Raw genomic sequence first — 24,290 nt, 5'->3', positions numbered from 1 at the left:
TGAACCGCCCCAGCACATGGAGACACCCTCGACGATGGTCCCCGACCAGGCACCCGCCTCCGGCCATCACTACCACCGTCACCACCATCATCATCATCACCATCATCATCAACGCAGCGCGTCCACCACACCCAGCCATGGCCCGACCACCACCGACACTTCCGAAGAATTCGTCGCCGTTTCGAGGAAGCGAAAGCTCTCCTGCCAGTAAGTCGAATCGTCATTTTTTTCAGTTATGATTTTTTTAATCGCTCTGGATTTTTATTGAATGAAAGTGTAAAGGTAGGAAACGATAACTGTAGATTTAATTTCATTTGGGATTAGGATTTTTTACTGAATTTTATTGCTACCTTGAGTGAGTAGGGGTTGATAAGAAGAGAATAATGTTTGAGGATATAGGTAGGGATGTTTTTCTTTAGAAGAATTAATTTTAATCGAACGATGATTCTTTAGGATGGTTACTGTGGATTCTTTTTGGGTGAAAGAATAAAAGAAGGAACTGGTCACTGTAAAATTTGATATTTATTATGTGAAGATATTTTAAGAATTTTTTATGGAATTTTATTCCTACGTTGTGCGGGTAGGGTATATAGGAAGAAAGCAATTTATGGAGATATTAAAACGGGTGAAAAATTGATTATAGACATATGTATATTAGAATTTTTAATCAAGATTGGTAGGTTTAGTGTTAAGTGATTTTTGAGAAAATTATCTCAATTATTTTAAACTAAGGAATTTAAGATTTTGCATATCTGCTTTTCATTTAGTCGAAATAATTACATACAATTCGATTTTAATTTAATTATTTTGGATTTATAAAAATGATCAGTTATAAAAAAATTGGAAACTAGAAGTGGAACAAACCTTTATATCTACTAGCTGAAATTTCTCTATGATTATTTTCGAATTCATTCAATTTTTTTCCTAAATTAAATTGTTTATTAATTCTGTTCCTTTTTAAATATACTTTCCATATATACATATGTATGTTATATTTGTATTTATTCTTTTGCACAAGACTTCTCTGTTGTATCATAATTATAATCCCAGAATTCATTTCATTTCTATCCCGTGGAACTCCATATTATTTATCTAAAGTTAGCATATTGAGAAACGTATCTAATAAATATAAAACATACACATAGCTAGGTAACTATAATAGTTCACAACTAGATACCCAGAAATTTTTAATATAAAATAAAATATATCCACATTGTTATCCACTGTTTTTTTCCTTATTGAAAATTCCAAAGACGAATGCAATTTTTTCCTACGAAAATAACTTGGAAAACCTCGTGTCGAATTAATGCAACCGAGACACGCAACCTAAAAGAATGAAACGCACGAAAACCACTTTGTTCCGCACAAAGCCAGTTCGACTATAGACGTAGGTGGAAGTCGTACAGCACATTGGACTATTACACACATTAACCTGCCACCCATGGAGAATACGTCGAAACGAAGCCACCTAAATGTATTCAAGAGTGACATTTCCATCTACAAACATCTTTCTGGCCCGTTTCGCCCTGCTGCCGCAGCTCGACGCCGCGTTCCATGGTGTTTCCCGTTAAACGACCGCAACTCCGAGTAATTACCAATCAGGGTGTCGGTTACCCGCTCAAAGGGTTAACTTAATCATTAACAGAACCAAAGATTTGCGTCTCTCGAGACGTAGCTGGTCGAAATTGCCTTTAGTGAACGTGTCGTGCTGCATCTGACCGGAATCTATCTAATTTCGCGTCTTTAAGCGAGTTCATGAACCGTGAAGTCGAAACTGCGGCCAAAATCGTGACAAAACTTCCTCTTGACTCACACTGTCACGAGAGTTTTAGATTTTTTGCCAAGATTACCGTCACGATTAATATGCATACATAGATTAACATAGTACAACCGGACCTCTGTTATATGAATTAATTTGAAGATAATAGTGCTCATATTAGATAACTTTCATTTAATAGAACAAGAATAATTGGTATTCTTATTTGATACCTAAAATGAAATAAAATTGAAAAAATAATAAAATCTTTCTTCTCAAATTGAAAAAATCAAGTGTACAATGGTTGATTTTGCAACATCACATTTTTACGCTGGACTTCGTGCAGATTCGCGAAAACCTCTTTTCTGAAACTGTGCAATTTCCAGAAATAAATATAATTAAATAAATTAATATAATTTTTAGATTACGTTAGATCCTTTTTTGATTATCGATAATACTCGTTTCTGTTTTAGTGACATTACGGTCTAACATTATGCTACATGAAGCAAATAGACACCTTGTATGTTTATGTACAATATGCAATTGGGAATATAATAGAATATTCGCATAATAGAGGTTCTACTTAACTGAATAAAGGAAGAAAGTAATATTTGAAAATTTATTCAACATATGTTACAAGAAAAATCATGGATTTAAATGAACAAAGCGATAATTTTGAATGCAGAGTCTTTAATTTAATTTTAAAATGTATTCAATAGATTTGAGAAATTTTAAGGAATAATAGATTTAAGTAATAATAGATAAAAATTATATTCAATCTTGTAGTAGTATAATTTGTAATTAATACGTAATTTTGATTATAACGGAGTAATTAGGAAAGAATTAAAGACACTTCGTGGTAGAGGGTATGAAAATTATGCGTGCCTCTTAAAGCTTACAAGACAAAAGTGTACAGACGAAGCTGTATGCGAACGAAACTTGGTGAAATTTTACATCAAAGGGGTAACGCCCCTTTCGAGGTATGCACGCCGAAGAAATTGATTCAGTAGTATATACTTGGTTTCTTGATGTTTCGACGTTTCAAGGTTCGAGTAGGTCTTCCTCAATTATTATTTGGTTATATTATTCCAAATAATATAACACTCAGGGTAAAAGTACAAGTAAAATTCAAATTATAGAATTTTCTATGTTATGATTTAAAATAATGAAATTTCTGCTGGAGGATGAAATACAATCTCGTATCGGTCTATTTGAACTCTTAATATTAAATGTACACTCCTGTTCATAATTATTAAGACGTTTATTGATAATAGAATAAACCTGAAAAATTATTAGGAAGTTATGAAAAGCTTTAAAAATTAATATTCTATTTAAAACCTTCGATCCCTAACTAATTTTTTGAGTTCGCACTGTTAAGGAAAGATTTCGAGGATTTTCAGGAAATCGGTTAATGAAAAATTTAAGAATTCTAAAGAATTTATAGACCTTGCGTTATGGCCAAAATATGAAGTATGCAAATTAATTTTCTACCTTTGTAAATTTATTTTACTTTAACTACTACCATAAATTCAAACATTTCCCCACCAATTTCAAAGAAATATTTTTGTTCTATCCAAATCGCAAGAAAAAAATCAGCAAATTAACCTACTCACCTGATACAAACTTTTCTATTAAAAATTCAAGAAAAGTTCAATATTTTCACAAGCTACGTTTTCTGTTTCAGCGACGGCAGTGATTTATTGGACGACGCAGGAGACGATGCCAAATCTGTTCGCACAAACGACGACAGCAAAAAGTAAGTGAAACACATCAATGATATCCACCTAACTATCCAAATTCCATGGACATATCTTAATCGAATATCTCAATTAAACGCTGAAATTCGCGTAAATTATTCCAACTCGTTATTACGTGGAATGCTATCGCGTAATGCTCATTGAACGTGATACCAGTGTTCCGTCAGGTGAAAGTAGATATTTGCACGAAAAGCTCGATAAGACTCGCGAAGTATGCAGGAGTTGATTTGAACGTGGCAAGAAACCGCATTATGGCTTAAAGTTTAATCTTGGTCAGCGGTTATGTAGTATTATGTCAGGTATTGCCAAGGTAAGTGCCACCTTGACCTACCTCGATTCTTTGCTCTGGCTTCATCTGCGACGTCATTAATCCAATCTACGCCAATGTAGATTATAAACACGGCAAAAAATGACAGCGCGTTTATTTTCTGCCTCGGGGACATTTTACAGCCATTTTTCTCCCATGATTAATTTGTCATCGGTAAACGACGTTAGGACGGATCTAGAATCGTTGGAGTCATTATATCAGCGTTGAAAGATCGATCGAAAATCAAATACTTTTGGTCATATGCCGATAATTTTGTGTCGCTGACAATGAAAGTGATTTAATTGTTGGTCATACGTGTTTCGTTTCAAAATATTATCCAATTATTCAACCCTTTTTTATGTAAATTACATTCGACACTTTTTTTCATTCCAAATGGTTCATAATCAAGAATCTATATGGAAACGCTGTTTAAAATTAAATTCTACTTTAACATTTTTCTAATGAATCTATCTTGACACACTTTTGTAGAGTTAATTAAATTTTTGTTAAGTAAATTAAAACACGGAGGGTTGTCAAGTTCAATTTGGTATAGGACGACAAAGGGTTAAAAGTATCATGCGTTAAAAAATTAATTAGGGTAGGGATACTAACTTGATCAGACTATTCAATTTTTCATTATTTGAATGAAATTAGTTTTGTCTTATCGTAATATAAATTAATACAATGATAAACTTGATATTGAACTTGAAGATTACTTCAATTAGTTACTCTAATTCAGACATTACATCGCTTTTAAAATATCGATACCACGGTGGTGTGAGTCTTAATTTTAATAATTAAAATGCATTATTACCTAAAAACTGAAAAAAAATTAACTTGTCTCTTTCTTGATGTGTACCTTTTAATTGATTTATAACGTTAATGATCTATTAACATAAAGAAACAAGCAACTCAAAGAAAATATATCAGAAATAAGTCACCAACTCGTACAAATTACAATTCCTCATCGATTCGACTCTGGAACGTCGATGAAACGATCTAGCAAGATCAAAGGCAAACAAGGATAAAAAGACAATCGATAAAAACAATTCTACGACTTTTCTGAATCTCCAATAGCTAACGAGTCAATCGACCGTCTCCTAGGCCAGTTAACCTTCTTCCTCGCGACTATGGTCGCGCGATACAGGCGCACGCGCTTGCGTAACATAGAGTAAGCGGGAAACAGGGCATAATCGACACGTAGAGACCGATTAAAATCGCATTAAAATGCGTAATGGACGGTTGTTGGCCGATGGTGGTTACTCGTTGGGACATTCCGCTGGCCGTGTATTTCTTAAATTAATAAAGCGACGCGCGGCCCGCTCGTGAACCGAAACTGGTTTCTCGTAGCCTCGACTTCCGCCCGGCAATTGATCGCCACGGGACATGAATGCGAATTCCTGGCAGGCAAATCACCGGTGTTCGCTCACAAAAGCGACGTTTATTAGCTGAATCGCCTTTTATAATTGATTCACCGCGAGACGGGTCACGTCTTCGAAGATGACTGAGGATGACGAGGACTGAGATCCCGAACTTTGACACACCGGTGAACCTTCACAATGTTTTCGTTGTAGTAACAGGAGGAGGATCGACTTGCTCTCATTCGAAAATCCGCTAATTTCATTTGATTATTAGAGGCTTTTCCAGTTGGACGAGATTTTCTTGGGGTAAAGATGATCCGCGTTTTGATCGATGACGATCGATGGTGACCAAACCAATGAAGAGATATGTATCTTTATGTGTAAATCGTTATTGCTCGAAGACCATGCCCTGGGTTAACACGGTTTCGATTTTGTTTAAAATTTTCTTTTCTCTCTGTTGATATAATTCTACTTTATTTATTGATCTCCATTTAACAACTGAAAATTTCTAAAAATCATTCGTAATACCAATATAAAGCCAATAATACGATTGCAACGATTAATCGAAACCGTGATCCAGAGATTCAGAGTATATAGAAGAAGAGAAAGTTCAATTTCACTGTACACAAACGGTAAAATTGTTACTACGATATAAAATATCGAGGCGTTCCTATAAATAACATTCTCGGATACATTTTCTATTTAAATAAAAAACTGTTACTACTTTGATAATGTAATCTTAAAAAACATAAAACCCTACGTATTAAATTTCTATAGCTACTGTAATTTTAAAGACATATACATAGATGAATAGCAAAACGGCTAAATAACATATGTACAAGGAGTATTTTTAATCTAAAGGAATTATAGCTAACAACAGAAATAGTTTTGACTCATCTGGAGATCCTTAGCAAGCCCATAAAATTCCAAAGCAAGAAATACGAATTTTCTAGTTACCTAACATCCATTCTACATACCTGACGTCACTACCATCGCATAAAATCCAATGAAATATTAAAACGCACTGATATATCTCTCTTCTTGTTCTTTTTCAGACAAAATCACAGCGAGATCGAGAAAAGGAGGAGGGACAAAATGAACACCTACATCACCGAGCTTTCAGCGATGGTACCGATGTGCCACGCAATGTCCCGCAAACTCGACAAGCTGACCGTGCTGAGGATGGCTGTGCAGCACTTAAAGACCATCCTCGGGGCCGTTACCTCATACACGGAAGGTCATTATAAGCCAGCGTTCCTCAGCGACCAAGAGCTCAAGACGCTCATACTTCAAGTGAGTTCGATGAAAAATTCACCATCTTCTCTCCATACGATCGATCTTTATCTTAGAAAGTTCGCAGCTTTATGCCCACTAGCAACGTTGTCTTGGCTTCGTGCCGGCCAAGTCGGACGATTCGACGGGTTTATATCCCCGACCATGCAAAGTAACGTATAAATTACGCGATCCCGGGAAAACGGAGGAATTGCATCGCGTTGCCATTGCATTGTGCGAGTTGCGTCATTGAAAGGATAAAGCTGTCGAATCGGACAGACCGGTGTGAAGTCGCAACGGTGACGCACCTGTGCCGTTTGGCGGCTTCGAATTTTCAAAAATGCATACGTGAAACGTGAATTATGCGATCCTGCAGCAACGTGGTTCCACGGGTGTATTACGTCATTGAAAATATAAACCTGTGGAATCACGCAGCGCCAATATGGCGATGAGACATCGATGGCCACAGAGATCGGGTGCGATGAACTCGAAAAATGCGATCGAGGAACATCCGTTATGGTTGTGATGAATATTCGTGGGATCCCATGCAGCGGGATTTCCATTATCAAAAATTCTGTTTGATTTAAATTGACAAATTGTGTCGGACTCTTGCAGTCGGTGGTACCATGTTTTAGATATGAATAGTGTTTCTGATCAAAATGGTCAGTAGATTATTTAGTAAACTTTTCTTTGCTTCGAACAAAGTGATTACCAGTAGTTGGACAATCCAGTAGTATCCACATGTTTCGCTCTTTGAATGTTCTTTTATTTAAACGGTATATTTTCCTATTTGTACCTTTCATTATTAAAATGAAGCCTCCGCTATCGAAGGGACGTAGTATGAACATTCCTACAACTCGATACCTTCATTGCTATCATTGTAATATGAAATTGATATTCTAAGCTGACTCAAGAATCAGAAGACTATAATGAAAGTGACTATGAAGATGTATCTTCACCACGAAGCATTTACGGTATTAAGTAAAGGATTTAAGTAAGGGATAAATGATAACATATCCTGTGATTTTCTGTGCTTTCTTAAGGTGAATGCAATGTAAGTTTTACATGTATAACCATATCAGGTTTACTTTTTTCTTTCTGTAATAATTAGAAGGAGATTAATCGTGGTTTACATCTTCTTCTACAAATTTGATTTGTTCGTGTAAGAGATGGGTGCAATAAAGGTTTCTCGCGTATTTTTGAATCCGAATTTGACAGCAAAACTTGCTGACAATCACGTTAGCCTTAGAAGATAGACGAATGTTGTTCTATCAACAACATCGTAACTATAATACTAACCTTCCTCTGTAAAATCAAATTTACAATCTAAAATTTCTTCTCGCGAAATAACACTGAAAATTACAAGGTATATAGTATAGATATGGTGAGATACCTAAATAACGAAAACATATCTCATTTACGTTATCATTGCGATCATTATCGTACTACATTTCCAAGTATATACAATAACAGCGAACAAGCACGTGTTTTACTATCCAGGAAATTATATTCCACTTATCCAAATGATCATGTCTCCCCGTAAATTCCAATACCGACAGTTTCACTGCACCATGAGTTCCATCCCCACCACGATCGTTCTTCCATACCCAAAGATTTCTTTCCCGCTGATCGACCATTTCGTAATTTCCCCACGAAAAAGAAGTTAAAAAACCGGTGTCAGTAATGACATAATACGCATCGGGGCTGAGTTGATAGCGTTATTACGATTGCAAAAGGCAAAGCAAGGGGAACGGGTATCACTCGACTGAAACTCTGAAAGCGACCGATTCCGACGATGAGATTATACGCCATTACCGATTCCGTATTCGGAAAACCAGATAGCAGATACGATTGTGCATACCATTCGAGTAAGACTTCCTGGTATTTCAGAATCACTTGCGTAATTCGAATAGCTCGATTGGAGCGCCAGCGAACGAGACAGAACCGACAGTCTGCGACTTTTTCCATCCGATCCGACGATTTTTCCCTGTAAATCGTCTTTTTGTCAAGCGGCGTTTGTACGAAAGACGCGAAACGATCCACGACTACGACGAGAATTTCAATTTCGATCCGAATCGGCGATCGCGCCGGCCGGATCGTTTCACTTTCGATTTCCAGCAGCGGTTTCCCATGCGGCTCGCAAGTGCGATCGCGCTAAAGCCAAAGTCATTAATCCGCTAATTGGAAGCAATGCGGGGGAAAAGTTTTTGCGTCGCTTGTAAAAGGCCGTCCCGCGGTTTTGCAATCGGTGCTGCTGAGAGACTGACTGTATCTAATAGCCATGGCTAACCTTTCTCCGGCGTGCTACACATTTTTCACGGGGATCGGTCTCGTGACTGGTGAAAGAGAAGGGTCCGCAGCATGTAGATCTGCAATTACGCGTCGCCGTTGATAATACGTTTCCCCGTGCCGTTTACCTCGATCGCGCTTCTGATCATCGATTATCCAACGCGCTTGTATCATCCATCGATTACTATTTGTTAATGATTCAGAGGAGGAATCGCCTGGTGAATGTCTCGCGATTAAAGGATCGTGATGAGGGATCGATGCGGTCAACTCTGCCGATAAAAATGTCACACGTCGTTTCCTTTTAGAAGCGGGTTTTCTCATGTTTAAATTTGAATCGCTGTATCGATGAAATTCCAGTTGCGTTCGTTAGTACGTATGATGAACCTGGAAGATGAAAATACTACACGTTACACTTTTGGGTGAAATTTTCAAGTTCTATATACCTTTAACAAATTTTATGCTTATTTACTATTATGTTTCTATTGTTTATTCCTATTTGCATTGTTTTTTCCTTCTTTTTATATTTTATAGGCATGTAACTTTAACCCTTAGGACCTCATGAGACTAGAAAGTTACATAAAGGTATATAGTGAAATATATAGAAATATTTTTCTTTTATTTTCTTATTTCTATATTATTTCATATTTTCTAGATATGCAAAAATATTTAAACAGAGATAATATTTGAACTTCTATTTAAGAAACGAGAGAGAGATTAAACGAAGTTTCATATTCTCTTCTGTTTCTGCCGTTTATTCGTGAAATTTTTAGTCATAAAATATTTTATGTACGACGAAAAACTTATTTTTATCATCGAATCGCTAACAATAATTATTCGTGATTGAACGTAGCTATTATTTCTATAATTACGAGTTCAATGCAATTACTTTATTTCATATCGCTGTTATATCGGTGCTGAAAGAAACCGAAAAGTCTTGATAAAATCCTTGATTTAATACCACGTATATGGCAATAATCATTATTAACAGCGCTTTGCGTGGACTTAATTGCAAATTGATTGGACTGAGAAACGAAAGCAAGCTCTTTGTATTATCTTCCTGAAGCATAGTTATCTTGCTATTTTTATTATTTGTCCACTTCCTTTATCGTTGCACACTCACATTACTTAGCTGCTAGCTCGGCTCGAAAACTGTATTGGTTTCAAATAAATCATCGATGAATATGCTATACAATTATACTAAATTAATTTCTTTGTTCTTCCTTTGTTCTTGTCTAAATTCAATAAATTAAATCTCGTATACTTCCTGTGCGAAACATTTGCAAAATGATCTAAAATAATCTAATAGTATTTACGAAGAGTAAATATTCGTGTACATTAGTTATTTAACGTATTAAAAATGACTCATAACATGTATATTGAAGACTTTGATGTATGATACATTACATTTTCATATTTACAGATGGCTAATTACTACCAGTAGCATAATTCATCAAGATTTATGTCGACTAGAAAAGCACTATATTAAAGTAAAACTTTTATAAGCTCTTTGCTTGCGACGAAGATTTATTGGAATTCAGATCACCAATCATTTTTAATACGTGGTAAATTTTCTAAATCTTTTACGAGTCGTGAAAGTTAGCATAAAATAAAAATTATCCCTTCTTCTCGGTATTCGGAATTATAGAATATCTTTTATTATATTCGAATTTTGCTTCGAAGCTGCGTTCAGAATTAGAAATTATTTCCTATTTATTCTCGTTATTTAGAAACAGCTTATGATCAATTAGAAGTTTGCAAACCTTTAGCTTATTCTCAGCACCTAACAAATTATCCATTTTTTCTATTATTTCTTAAATATCCCTGATATCTAAAAAATCTATCAAAAATTCTTTTACAACTTTAAACTTCGCTAAAAGTAACTTTTGATCGTTTAAAAATTTCGTAAACTTTTAACTTTCCGCCAAAGTTATTCCAAAATTGAAACTATAAATTATTTTTAAATTATTCTCAACATCCGTTATTCAAAAAATTATCCACTATTTCCTCTTTATCCTCAGTGTCTAAAAAATCTACCAAAAATTCTAATACCGTCTTAGAAATCTCAAAACCTTCATTTCGTCATCCAAACTAACCAAAAATCAAATTATAAATTATAAATTCCTCTTAATCCATCTACTATACCCCAAAAATAATCCAATATTTCCTAATTATCCTCAATGTCTAGCAAATACCCCAGAAATTCTTCTACCTATCAAAAATTCTCCAATCCATCTTTTCATCCAAACCATTCTAACATCAAACTTCCTCTCAACTTACATATCTGAAATACTCAGAAAACTACCTCTACCAATCTCCACGATCTAAACAATCTCTCAGACTCTCCTCCACAGTTCCACAATTCTCCGAACCTCTAACCTCTCCTGGATTCACGCGAAGATGGACTGCAGACGTTCTCATCAAGCCACTCTCGCCGTCAGTGCAGCCTATTCTACACCACTCTTAAACTGCCATCCAATTTCCAAGCAGATAGACAAACGTCTCGCGAGATGTCTAACGGTATTGTCGCTCATTGCGAGTGAACGTACATACACAGGGCGTGTTCAGAAACGGGCGACGCGCGTCCATCGAGTACGTCGCTGACTGGTCTCGATGGCTTAAGAATGAGCCTCGTAAAACGGAACGGCCAGAGTTCCTTTTCACTCTGGATTCCGTCACGCGACTGAGCACGGAAAGTTCGTGTCGCTGGTTGCCGGACATTTTTCATTGTCGCGTATATACGTAGATAGGTTTATCTTTTATCGGCACTTTCCTTTGCTCTGTCCCGGCCGCTCGGCTAAATATTCGAGCGAGTGACCACACCCGGCATACCAGCTCGGATCGACGCCAGCTTCGGCTCCATTATTATCCGCAGAAACTTTCATTGTGAATTGCTTCACGTTTATTACCACCGCCGATACCAATGGTATCCGGTTCACGGATAAATTAACATTTCCACTGGGCGACGGACGTTAACTGTAAACCCTGCATCCTTGACGTCTAGGATCTAGACGCTGGGCTTCACCAGTGTAGTCCTTACAGTTTTCAGCCTTGCTCTGGTGTGGGTGCTTGTGATTTATGTGCACACGATGTACGTCACTTATCTGTCGCTCTTTCTGCTATTTTTATACATATTTACTTTCTCGTGTTTGCTTATTATTTTCTATTTACATTCTTTTTCTTTTGAGGGAGGGGAGGTTATACTATTGCTCAAAAGAAAGGACAAAAGTGACCTTTCTTTATAAAATATAAAATAAGGAAGCAGAGTATTACAATTTGTAGTGGGAGATCGTTCATATACGCATTGTTACATTATTTCATATTTAATATGCCAATTGATACATCATATTTAATATGCTGGGTACAAAGGGTTAATATTAATTTATTTTTGTATTTAATTTTTGTATTTACTTCTTGTATCTCTCGGAATAGGGCACTAGTAGGTGTTATGTCTTACATAAGGAAAGTATACAGTATATTTACTCAAACTTCATGGTAAAAACTTATGATGCAATGTTTACTCTTCGTCACTTCGATAATGTTTCGATTCAGCGATGAAGTAACACTTTACGAAGTATGAAACTATTAAACTTCAGTAAGGAAGTAATAAATCATTTGAAATCATTCGATGAATGAAAATAATTTGTAGAAGAATTTGTATCTCCTTTGTTTTAGAACCGCTGAATCTACACTGCTGATAAAATGGTAAAGAATATTAGATATTGTTGAAAATATTGTGTTAAATAAGATACTCCAGATATTATCGTTTCTATATTCTAAAATTATTTTTTACCACTCCTTTCTCTGTTATTATAGCATTGCCTATAGGCGTTCTAAAATTTCGTTTCGAATATGCTGTTAGCACCTTCACTCGTTGAGCATTTATTACCACTATTCATAAATCGTAGCAACACATGGTACATATTCGTATGCATGAACACTTGCACGTATGATATGTACAAATATGTAATTTAGATATGTTATTACACATACAAGGAAATTCCATAGTATTTTCCCAGGGAAGAAACGAGGACCTTTGTAGCCTTCGTCGTATATCACATTGCAATGTAGCGAAAGTGTTAAATACTGTACCAATAAATAATCGAATTTTTAAAGAAACGGTGCTTCGCCTTTTTGGGATGAAAGAACTGCAAATAATTACAATCAAACGATATTGGGCATATCGTTCTTCAAGAAACAGTAATTTCGTGATAAAGAGGAAAATATATCTTTAGGCGAAATTAAAAAGAAAAATATATTCTTATCTTTCTAAAGTTAATCATAGTATCTATATTAAAACTTATTAATAAAAGAAATTATAATTACTCAATATTTTCCTTGGTACACAATGAAGGTAAAAATAATTTTACTTTTTCATTTTTTTTAAACGTTTCCTTTTTTATTTTTTTGATTTCATTAGATTACAAATAAAATTTCGAAGAACAGTAGCTTCATTATAAAAAGAGAGATTGTATGTCTTCGTGTAGAATGAAATATGAAGTAAATTTATTTTTCCAAATTGAATTACAGTATATAAAATGAAAGAATTTGTTAATATAGTTACAATTACACGATTTGTCATTTTTAACTTAGGAATTTTACTAAGTGATTTATAACACACAATGGAGATAATAATAATTTTCTTTTTCACGTTTGTAAAAGAAATCCGAATAAGCGAATAGTTGTAAATAACGAAATAATTACTGAAACGTGGAAAAACATTTCTTCTCTATTGAAAGAAGCTCCGAGGTAACGCTGGCATTAAGAAACGCTAAATGATTTTTCCGTGTCGGAGTTTGAGTTATGCTTATGCACATGTTTCTGTTAATAATCACGAGAATTATGCAAATGGCGTGACTGAAAATTCTCGCTGTAAAATAATTTATAAATCTTAGTTTTATGCATTTTATTTTGGCGTGCATTAACGCGAATATCAATGCAAATTGATCAGATCAAATTACGATAGAACTTTAGATACATTTTTATTGCGTTTAATTACGAGATGTAAAAGATAAATAAAGGATAAGTAGAATTTGCAGCTAATCGATGAAAAACAGTGTTTCTGACATTTAATCAGAATCGTGATGAAATATGAATTTATTAGACATCGAGAATTAAGCGGGAATTCGATTCTTTTCAAACACGCATTTTTGTAGCATTCCATCTTATTACCATTTTGCGTTGAACAACATCGTAACGTGCAATTATGCAGATATGCATCTACATATCGTAAACATTACATCTGCCCAAGTAATACTATGCAACTAGTTATTACCTCACGGGACATCTGTCGATTACATTGATTAATATGGCGTTATAACCGCGTTTTCGATGCCATTTAAAATCCGCTAAGATTTTCTTAAGTCGTAGTTTATTGCCCAAGTGACACGAGTTTGTTCTCACTTTGTTTAGAAATATTAATTGCACAACAGATAATAGAAAGAAATGGTTTTGTAATCACTATGAAGATCATTCTAAGTGAGATCTGCCTTCGATCACCAGTTACTTCTATCGATACTGACATTCTGTTATTTACTTCTTCATTTCTTAAATGATAAAACTTCATTTTAATTAGTATTTTTGAAACTTGAAATTTCAACGAAATTAATTAGAGAAATATTTATTAGTAGAAAGTAATTTATATTTTACATTTCAGAATTGTTTTAGTTAAATATAATCTTATATAAGTAACTCAAATTTTATTAAATTTATCTAAATATCGAATACATAAATAATAGTAATCACGGTATTATAGTAACTATACGTAAGTATATATAATTCCATTTCTATCTCAATAAAAGTGTACGTTAATTTTGTCAGAAGTAGCATTATCAAATAAACATAATACGTGAAACGAACGTAATAAAGCAATAGAAAAAATGAATAAACTAATTCTTTTATTTAAAATAAATAGGTAATTTAAAAATTAATAGCTAAAATGAATAGAATAATCCAAAAAAAGATCGCGCTTTTTCCAATTCCTAAAAAAATTCTTTTAACAATCTCATAACTGTGAATAAGTCGCTTAGAAAGAGTGCTATAGCTCTGAACAAGTCTCGTTAACAGGAAGGCGTGTACCTCAAAATCGTGTGAGAAAATGCCGCATAAAATAAGGATCAGGTGTACCAGGTTCACACCAAACTGCAAGCACCGTCCAATTTCGACATTCGTTTCAACATTCCCCATCTGTCCCAGCCTGCTCCGCCTAACATCCCGAACAGCTGCCTCTGACACGTGTAACCACCGATGAGAAAAATGCCGAAACAAGGGACCAGATTTAGCAAGAAACAATCGATCGAAATCGACCAGCCATTCGCCGCTAACTTGTACAACTTCTGCTCGTTACCCTCGAACCACGACGTGCACGGATCCTTATCCAACGATCGCGATAACGCGAGAGCAGCAGCGCGTCAATGTTCGTACGCGTATCGTCAATCTCTTTGGCAGGTAAGTCAGCCAGGCTAAGTGCGTTGGCTTGCGTAATCGGCATTCGCGAGCCTCGTCGCGATATATCTTCGCTCGAATGCAACATTCATTAACGTCCCTACACCCCTACTTGCTGCTTCAACCCGTCTATTCGCGGTTACCAACTATATGCGATTTACGTGCGACCGAATTTTATGTCCTCGATCGAGATGAGTCTTCGGCACCACGGTGATCCACATGGGAATGCTCAGCGGAGGAACCTGTTCGATCATTGGCTTCGCTTTTCCCATCGAGTCGAAAGTACTATAGCGAGAGATGCGATCGTAGGTACTTTTCATTCTTCCACACGGTTTGTTTCACCGTTTACGAAATTTTCAAATTTTTGTATTTTCTAGGATATTCGGGATCTTTTGGTTCGATCGGTGACATCGAGATCTTAACACTGGGATTCCTGCAGTGAAAATGACTTATCCTGTAGTTTAGTAAAGTTTCCATTTTTTCGCGTAATTGTAGCTGGATTCTTAAGCTAGTTTATAGTTTATAATAAATTAAAGGTATCGAATAAAGTCGAGATGATTAAAATTAATATTGCCAATTGTTATTGTATTAAACGCAAATAATTTTCAAAATTTTTGATGTATGATTCGATACAGATATAAAAGTAAGAATTCGTAAACTATTAATTTCATACTTTTATAAGAAAGGTCGGACTCAAATGAAATTTTCTGGGGTTGTAAAACAGGTAAAGACAATACATATGCATATATCTCTCTCAGTTGCTGCGATTGAAATTTGACTAAAAAATATTGTTTCGAGAATAGAGCTATTAGAATTGTCTGTGAATTCTTTTTAGAGTAAAGTTACTCACTTTTTTAGCTTTATGAACGAAAATCAAATATGTTGCAGATTATTAGTGTCTCCATAGTGGCGCCAATCGAGTGCAAAGTGTTAGTCTCTGTGTAACTACACTCGGAATCACAAGTTTATTGTTTCATCTGTTGCCTTTATTTCTACTTCTATTTCCACTATTACCTTCTTAACATAGTAGGTGACTGATAACACTGATTGGAGTATAGATACACCCGTAATCAATGGTTCCTAAAATCCTAGATAGAACTCTTTTATTAACAGCAAACAGCATTTATGCCCAAATCATATTTATTTCTTTGTTTAATTTATTCACATGTACACTTATTGTTATTAACATTTAGAACAAAGAAGCTTAGGGATATACTTGTAATTTCACCTGATATTCAATATCATATTTCGATTACTGTATTATGAAGATTAAATATTTAAGAAATTTTGTATTTTCATAAATGACACGTATTTTTATTTTCGAAGACGTGAAATGCCTTTTAAACGTGTTTGTTCAATAATCGTTACTGTGTTTAAATTTTGAATTTTTTAAAAGAAAATTTGTTTTACCAAATCTCTGGTATCGTTTCTTATATGTGGTAGTAATAATACAATAATTGATTTTAGCAACCTTAGTTTAAGGTATAGTTTGAATAATTTAAATATAACTTCTCTTTAGCTTTTGAACGTATTCGTTCAGTCATTATTACTGTTCTTAGACCTTGATCTTTCAAACTCGTTGGTATATAATGGCTTTTAGAGTCAAGATTTCTTTTTGCAATATCATTTTTATGTATGATATGCATTACACTGTTGGCATTAAAAAAGAAAAAGAAGAATGACTTAGCAACTTGAACATACCTTGTATTAAATTGAAAATGAAACTCGGAGAGAACACAAGTCGTTGAATATGCATTTTATAGACATTAGATTCTGCCATTATATTCATAATCGTTTTCTAAGTCACATTCAAGAATAAAGGAGTAAATAACGGGATATTTAAAAAATTGAATATCAAAGTTACGAGCACAATATAGAGAGTTACGAAATTTTTATCTATAGTATAATATTTTTGTATAAATTTTTCATAGAATTCCTACCAATACCAATTTTTTCTAATTTTCATATGCACACTGTTCAAAAGAAATTTATAATCTTAGAATTGATGCCAAATAATGTCTTTGACACGTTATAAGGTCTTCATACCAGAGTAGAGTTAGGGTCTTTTCGAGTCAAAGATGTCACTTGATGTCAATCCCAAAATTAAGAATTAACAATTTATTTCTTTTGTAAAAATATTTTAGATCTTTCCTTTTGTCCACCGTCTTTTCATAATAAAAATATTTATAACAAAAGATTTGATTTAATCCTTAAAAATTTTATTTGATATTTGACAAATTTGATTTCCCATTATAACGTTAATTAAATGAAAAAAAAAATAGAAATAGAACTTGCAATAAATAGGTAAATACATAGATAATGATTAATTAAATTTTAATAATTAATAATTAAAATAGTATGGTAAAAGTAAATAGATACTCATGTTCACGTATCTATCTAAATAAAAATAAAAATTAATATCGTCAAACGTAACTACATGTAATAATTACGATAATAAAGTACACGAAACTAGTCATTTTGCCCCATTTGATAGTTCCAACGTTAAATAGCATTCTCGTCTAGGAGTTGCAGTATCGATGACTTAGAGTTTATACAAGGACTAATAGCTTTTTGGTTTAATAGGTTATATGATCCAGTCCTTATGAATGTACGATATTCGAGTGATTAATTTGTTAATTTATATTACTATTACGTTGTTGGTACTAAATCCACTAACGTTAAATACTTTGAAACTTTACTAACCTAATAATTACTATATGTTTCTAGTCGTTAACATTATTTCCCTATGCAACTCTAAAAATTATTTATTATTATTGATTCTAAAACTATTATGTAATAATAGTTCATTTAATAATAATTGATTCTAAAAAATTTAATTGATATTATATGAAGCACTCATTTGTCAAATTAATCAAATCCACAGAGCATTTTACATTTCAATAATGTTTACATTAAAATAATGTAATGATAAATGAATTAAATAAATCTATAAGTTAAAATCTATCTTTATGGAATGTCTTTTAGAAAATTATTCTAACGGAGTTACAAATTATTTAAAACTACTTAATTAAATATTTAACAAAATATTTATTTCATTTACTCATTTCATAAATTAATTTTACCATTTAAAATTTTTTGTAGAAATATATTTCACGTAACAAAATATTTAATTTAAATTATTTTAAACCCTTTCAAGTTTAATATCTAAAAACTTGTATTTTTATTTTTCAACCGAAGAATTTCGACACAATTAATGAAACGTTTTTGAAGAATTAATTAGAATCGAAACCTTTATCAGATCGCCGCCGCACTATTCATTTTTCCTTAGTCGAGTAGATTTCAAACACGAGCAAACGTTGTCAATAACAATGCTCATCGATTCTCCATCGCACCCGTTGCATAATTGCAATTAATATTTGATCTAGGTGACGTAATCGAAGGTGCCTTCTTTTGTTTCAGGCTGCGGAGGGTTTTGTCTTCGTGGTGGGCTGTGATCGTGGAAGAATTCTCTACGTCTCCGAGTCTGTTTTGCAGACACTCAATTATTCTCAGGTATCCATTCTCTGTCTGTCTCGATATAGCGATAATAAAACACGACCGGTAAAATAAATTTCGTCGAGCGTTACGCTTAAAACAGAAATGGCGCGGTAGTAAAATAAATCAGTTCCGTTCAACGTGAAATACACACGCTCGCGATTTCACGAATCAGGTCAATTATAATCCTTTTTCGCCGTTGCGAAACTAGTTTGTCGCAAAGTAGTTCGATAGAACGAAAATTCGAACATGAAGTTATGCGTTAAAATGGATTTTTCCCGTTTGCACAGGGTGACCTGTTGGGTCAAAGTTGGTTCGATATCCTGCATCCGAAAGACGTAGCCAAGGTAAAGGAACAGTTGTCCTCTTCGGATCTTAGTCCACGGGAGCGATTAATAGACGCCAAAAGTAAGTATTAATAGTATTACCCCTGGCAAAAAATTTTTGACCAAACTCAATTATATTTTTCTCGATAATAAACAAAAGTTGAAATTAATTTTCTTTTTTTGTTTTTACTTCATACCATAATCGATTTAATACCTCGTTTTATGCTTATATTACATCATTCTACTTCTAAAATGTTAATTTTAGATAATTTTGTATTATCGTGTTTGGCTAAAAAATTTTTGCCAAGGATTGTATATTGATTGTGATAGGGGTTGTATATTGGTAACGATTGTTTCACGAAGATTCGTCATTTTTTCAACTTTCTTCTTTATTTCTCTCTGAACTGTCTGACACACTAAATAAGAAGTTGTCTCGTCTTGCATAATCAACAGGATAAATATTCTATATAATAATATCAATATTAAAATATTTTTTAATATTTTATTATTAATATCAATCTTAGAAAGCTTTTAATATTAATTTACTATATAGAATTTACTATTGAGAAGTAAAAATTAACTGTAAATAAAAATACACGATACTTACTTTAAAATTATAATTAATCTTACGCGATTCTTAAAAGAAATCATTCATATTAACAAAGTTTACGTCGTACAACTTAATAGCTATTTTACTTGATGCATTTATAATTTTACGATAGTATAACGACTTAATTATACACCGCTCTTAATTACTTCGTCTAATTTGATGTTTTCAACGGAATAGTAGTTCATACCTCGTAACATACTTGCAACCATCCATAACGCTGCCTTCTATGTAATTTCCTATACATATAGGACCCTAATTACTTTATCATTACCAATCAACGCTCTAAACTTTCAAACTTTTACTAAACTCTCGATAAAACCGTGTGAAACGATCAGTAATCCCTCGAATAGCGTTCCCAGAAGTGCTAAATCTTCAATCTACCATCTTCATTTGAATTTACGATCTTTCGCGACCAATTAACACCAATTATTCTCCCATAAAACAGTTATCGACTCGAAGAATCTTATCGGTTAATTCGCAAAAAGGGAAACGTACAAAGTAACATATACGGCCTCATAAATTGTCGTCTAAAAATATTACCTAATTTATATTTTCCACGACGTAATCAAGTTGCCTTACGTTAGCCAATATCAAAGTTATAAGCCACACATCTTTATTAATAAAAAGACGACGAAAGAATGCGCGTGTGTGTGTCGCGTTTGGCAGTATTTGTGTAGATAAATTCATCAATTGCTGGCTGACCTACCGCAACCATAAATAACGTAATCATACAAGTCTTGGCTAATACCTTTACTCGCTGTTTAAGTGCAATCCAATCTCAATAAACATTTTCATCGCCTAAATTGTAAATGATTTTGAAAAATCGTGGCACAGTGGTGTAAAAAGGAAATTCAATATTTTTAAGAAGGAATTCGAAAACATCTGCGAATGATATTAGGATAAGCTTGGTAATAAGTAAATTGAATCTGGAATTGGAAGAGAATTATTCATTGAGAACTTTTAGGTGGATTATTTATTGCGACGTCAGATATGGCCATTAAATAGAATACTTGAGAATTAGTCAATAGAAAAGATGTTTTTCAACGAAACAACGTTACGCATAGCGAAAACCTTTAGTTGGAATGCTCATAGCCATCTGCACCATTCGTTGAATACACCATCATTTAGCTATCATTAATTCTGACCTTTACCAAACTTTCATTAATGACGAGGGATTAAATACCCGGAGGATCTGCCTTGAAACTACTTCCAATAATTTATTACCTAACAAATGAAATATTTCATTCTCTACTTTTATTATGGAATTATGGTATTTTCTATTATTTATTTTTTCTTTTTGTTTTAAAGTCGCGCTTTATTTTGTTTTAAGGACGTGTTTTTTTTCATTTCATTTTTAAGGGTTTTTATTAGTTTAATACCATATTCTTGTGTATATTTTTTTTATCAGACATCATTCCTAAAATTTTTAAAGAGTCAACCGTTTTAACTTCCTGGTTATTTATATAAATCTTTGGATCTTAGATTTGGCGTGTTACAAATTTTTGTATTGCCTACTTCATTAATCTACTGTCTAGAAAATCAACAAAAATCTTTCGAGAAACCAATTCTAAAGCTATTTGATAATAGCAAAGTGTATTAGCAAAAATCAAGCTAATTACACATAAATGCAATAGCTAAAGGAGAACAAATTCTACAAAAACACGAGTAATTACTCTGCATTCACGAAGAAGCCTCCAAATAACCCTATACATCACCCAGTAGCATTTTATACAAACAACATAATTCCCAGAACACGCAAGAGAGAGGCAAGAAACCCTGCAAGGAAAAAAGGCTCACGATCCTGACGAAATTATTTCTGCCATCCAGCTATGCACATCGGCTATTCTCCGCTCGAATCCATTAATTATGACACCTTTCGACATACCCTCGGCTGGTTCTATGGTCGATGGGTACCCGTTGCTCGTCAATGCGTTTTACATCCTGATAAATGTCAGTCGTTCGGCAGCATCTACCTGTCGATAAACATCCTCGAATTAGCGCCGTGAGATAAGAGGCTTACGAAAGGGGCTCGTTTAAAGGAGAAAAATAGCAGGACTGGTTGGATTATGGCAGGATCTCTCTCTCTCTCTCTCTCCCTCTTTCAGAAGAATGTTACGTGCGATTTACTCGTAAAGGACCTCAGGACCGGGTCCCACGGTCGTTAATCATCGACACTTGTTGCGGTTGAATTAATAAACCAGGAGATCCAGCAATGGTTGGCATGGCGCGCTGCTGACATCTTTGATGGCTAATTGATCAAACGTCGAAGCGCCATTGTAATGGTAACGGCGATAAGAATGGTGGTAATTGCGAGATTTGTATCTGAACGACACGCGAACGTAGGCCATTTATTCCGTGCTGTTTGATGAAGTCTGGAATAGAGTAATTGGTACAACTTACGTGTCTTCGTTTCACAACGATCCTATCTATGGTGGAGTTAGCGTTTTGCATGCGGTCGACGAGTTAAAAGACAGTTTGAGAAGTTTGATAACAGGGTTTGGGTTAAAGTTGTAGCTGTGGAAAAAATTTTGGAATTGCATTAATAGTTTGACTAGGAATTGAGTATCTGTGGAGGAAAATTTGTATAAGTTGTACAACATTAGATTAAGTAATATGTGTTTATGTAATTAGTTTATTATTGTGCAGTCAGTCATTATTATAACGTTGTTTCAGCGATGATTGCGAGATTTCTTATGCGTCAATTATTTAGGTTTGTGATGGACGATTTTAACATGTGCATTGATTATTTTAATTTGTGATTGATTATTAGCGGATAGAAATTTTTTAATCGTAGCAGTATGAGTAATAACCTTCTATAAAAGAAAATCTAATTAAATTTATTATTGCAAAATCTCGCGTTTTTTTATGGAATCAACTCGGGTACTTGTATTTTTAAGTTCCTTAAACTGTTTACTATTTTTTCACGATAAAAAGACCATAAACTCTGAGAACATTAAAATTTATACGAACGTAATTTATCAAATATCTTAATAGCCCTACTTGTATATTATAAAATCAAATTAAATCACAATAATTTATTAGGCATGAAAATAAAAATGTTTAGTTTAGCTTATAATAACAAGCAATTCCTGTGCTAGGCACTAATAACGTCCATTTTCTCTCTGGGTATTAATAACGATGCATTTATAAACGGTATTTATCAGTATCACCGACTCATGTATCTAATAAAAGTTTCATAATGAAATATTCTTTCCTAATTCTATTAACGAGTTAATGCTTGAAATAATATCTCCGAATGCAAATAATCTTTAAAAATGCAGAAAGAATTATTCTGGTTCGAAATAATGTTTGTTCTACAGAAAAATTTTAATTAAGAAATCCAGATATTACATGTTATACCTCTGCAATTTTCATTTTATTTAAATATAAGTGAAATAAATTCTTGGAGTTATTTAGGAGCCTAATAATGTCTACTTTTTATATTCTTCTTTGAAAAACACGTATCAGGGAAAGGTGAACGAACTGATTACTCAACCAAATGTTAAAAACATGGGGATATCGAGGCATTTATTACAATTTCATAAAAATGAGATATATAAACCCACGAGAAAAACGATTATGGATTGAATTCCAAGTTACAAGCTGTTGCATAAGTTCGTAAAGTAATAAACTCGTAATAAAATTCTATGAGACATATAGAAATCTTACCCATTGTCATGTACGTACAGATGTGCATATCTCTAACAAGTCCATATATGCATGCAATTTTAAAAAATCATTTACGAATAGAAAACCTAGTCGGTTATTTATGTTTTCAATACTTACAACATCATTTTCCTTAACGATGATTCTATACAATAGAGTCTATAGATAATTATGAAAAGTTAAATCCACATGAAATATTAATTTTTATTTCTTTAGTCTCTTTATTCAATTACGCCTGGTACTCTTTCGCAGTTAATGTACGCTCTAGTATGATTTCTTTTCATTCAAATTATTTTTAAATAATAAATTATCTTCTATTAGTTATATGTATTAAGTATAATACATGCATGTGTAAAATCTAACATCTGTATTTTGCAACCAAATTCGCGCAAATTACATTCGAATTACTCAGCTTTACAATATTATGTATATTATATGTACATATATAATTTCTCAAAGATTAAAATTTCTAAATGATATATCCAAAAAATCCACAATCACACAACTAAATACAAAAATAATTTTCAAACTGGAATTCGAACAAAAGAAGAATCGATATCTCTGAGTTCAATAAATCAAATTACTCAATTTTATAAAATTATATGTATTATACGTACATATATTCCAAGAACTTAAAAATTCTGGAATTGGATCTGAAATGAGAGATGAATCGACGTCTTACAGTTACCTTTAAATTTCAAATGAACATTCCTAAATGAAAGAGAACTAGCTGATTACAGTACAACCCTATTACACTTAGCACAGTACGGCGAGATTAATTGCATAACTGTGATGCATGCGATGTATTACGGAAAGTGATGAATACGGCTTGACTAAAGAAGAGATTGCATACGCCATTAACGCGCCCACGATTCGCGTTAACGTCACGTCAACGTTCGCAGATCGCTTTCTTTTTACTGCACAACGCCGAAGCACGAGCCACAACAATATAGATGTTTAGACAGCCATAAAGCTTTTATGACTGTGAATACGACACGATGCTGTATCTC

General features: G+C 33.6%; 1 protein-coding gene across 2 annotated transcripts in view; it reads left to right on the top strand.

Moving 5' to 3' along the window:
• The first annotated feature begins 6 nt into the window (after nt 1-6).
• cyc (basic helix-loop-helix ARNT-like protein cyc) overlaps nt 7-24,290 on the top strand; it is a 34,133-nt gene continuing 9,849 nt past the window's right edge. For both annotated transcript variants that reach the window (XM_017906911.1, XM_017906912.1), the window contains exons 1-5: nt 7-207; nt 3,441-3,512; nt 6,237-6,474; nt 18,604-18,696; nt 18,969-19,086. In XM_017906911.1, coding sequence (XP_017762400.1) covers nt 17-207; nt 3,441-3,512; nt 6,237-6,474; nt 18,604-18,696; nt 18,969-19,086 — 712 coding nt within the window. In that variant the 5' untranslated portion in view covers nt 7-16. The remainder of the gene's footprint in view (nt 208-3,440; nt 3,513-6,236; nt 6,475-18,603; nt 18,697-18,968; nt 19,087-24,290) is intronic.

The sequence above is a fragment of the Eufriesea mexicana genome, unplaced genomic scaffold (genome assembly GCF_001483705.2).
Source record: "Eufriesea mexicana isolate 0111107269 unplaced genomic scaffold, ASM148370v2 scaffold6382, whole genome shotgun sequence".
NCBI lineage: Eukaryota > Metazoa > Arthropoda > Insecta > Hymenoptera > Apidae > Eufriesea > Eufriesea mexicana.
This window is presented reverse-complemented; position numbering and strand designations above follow the sequence as displayed.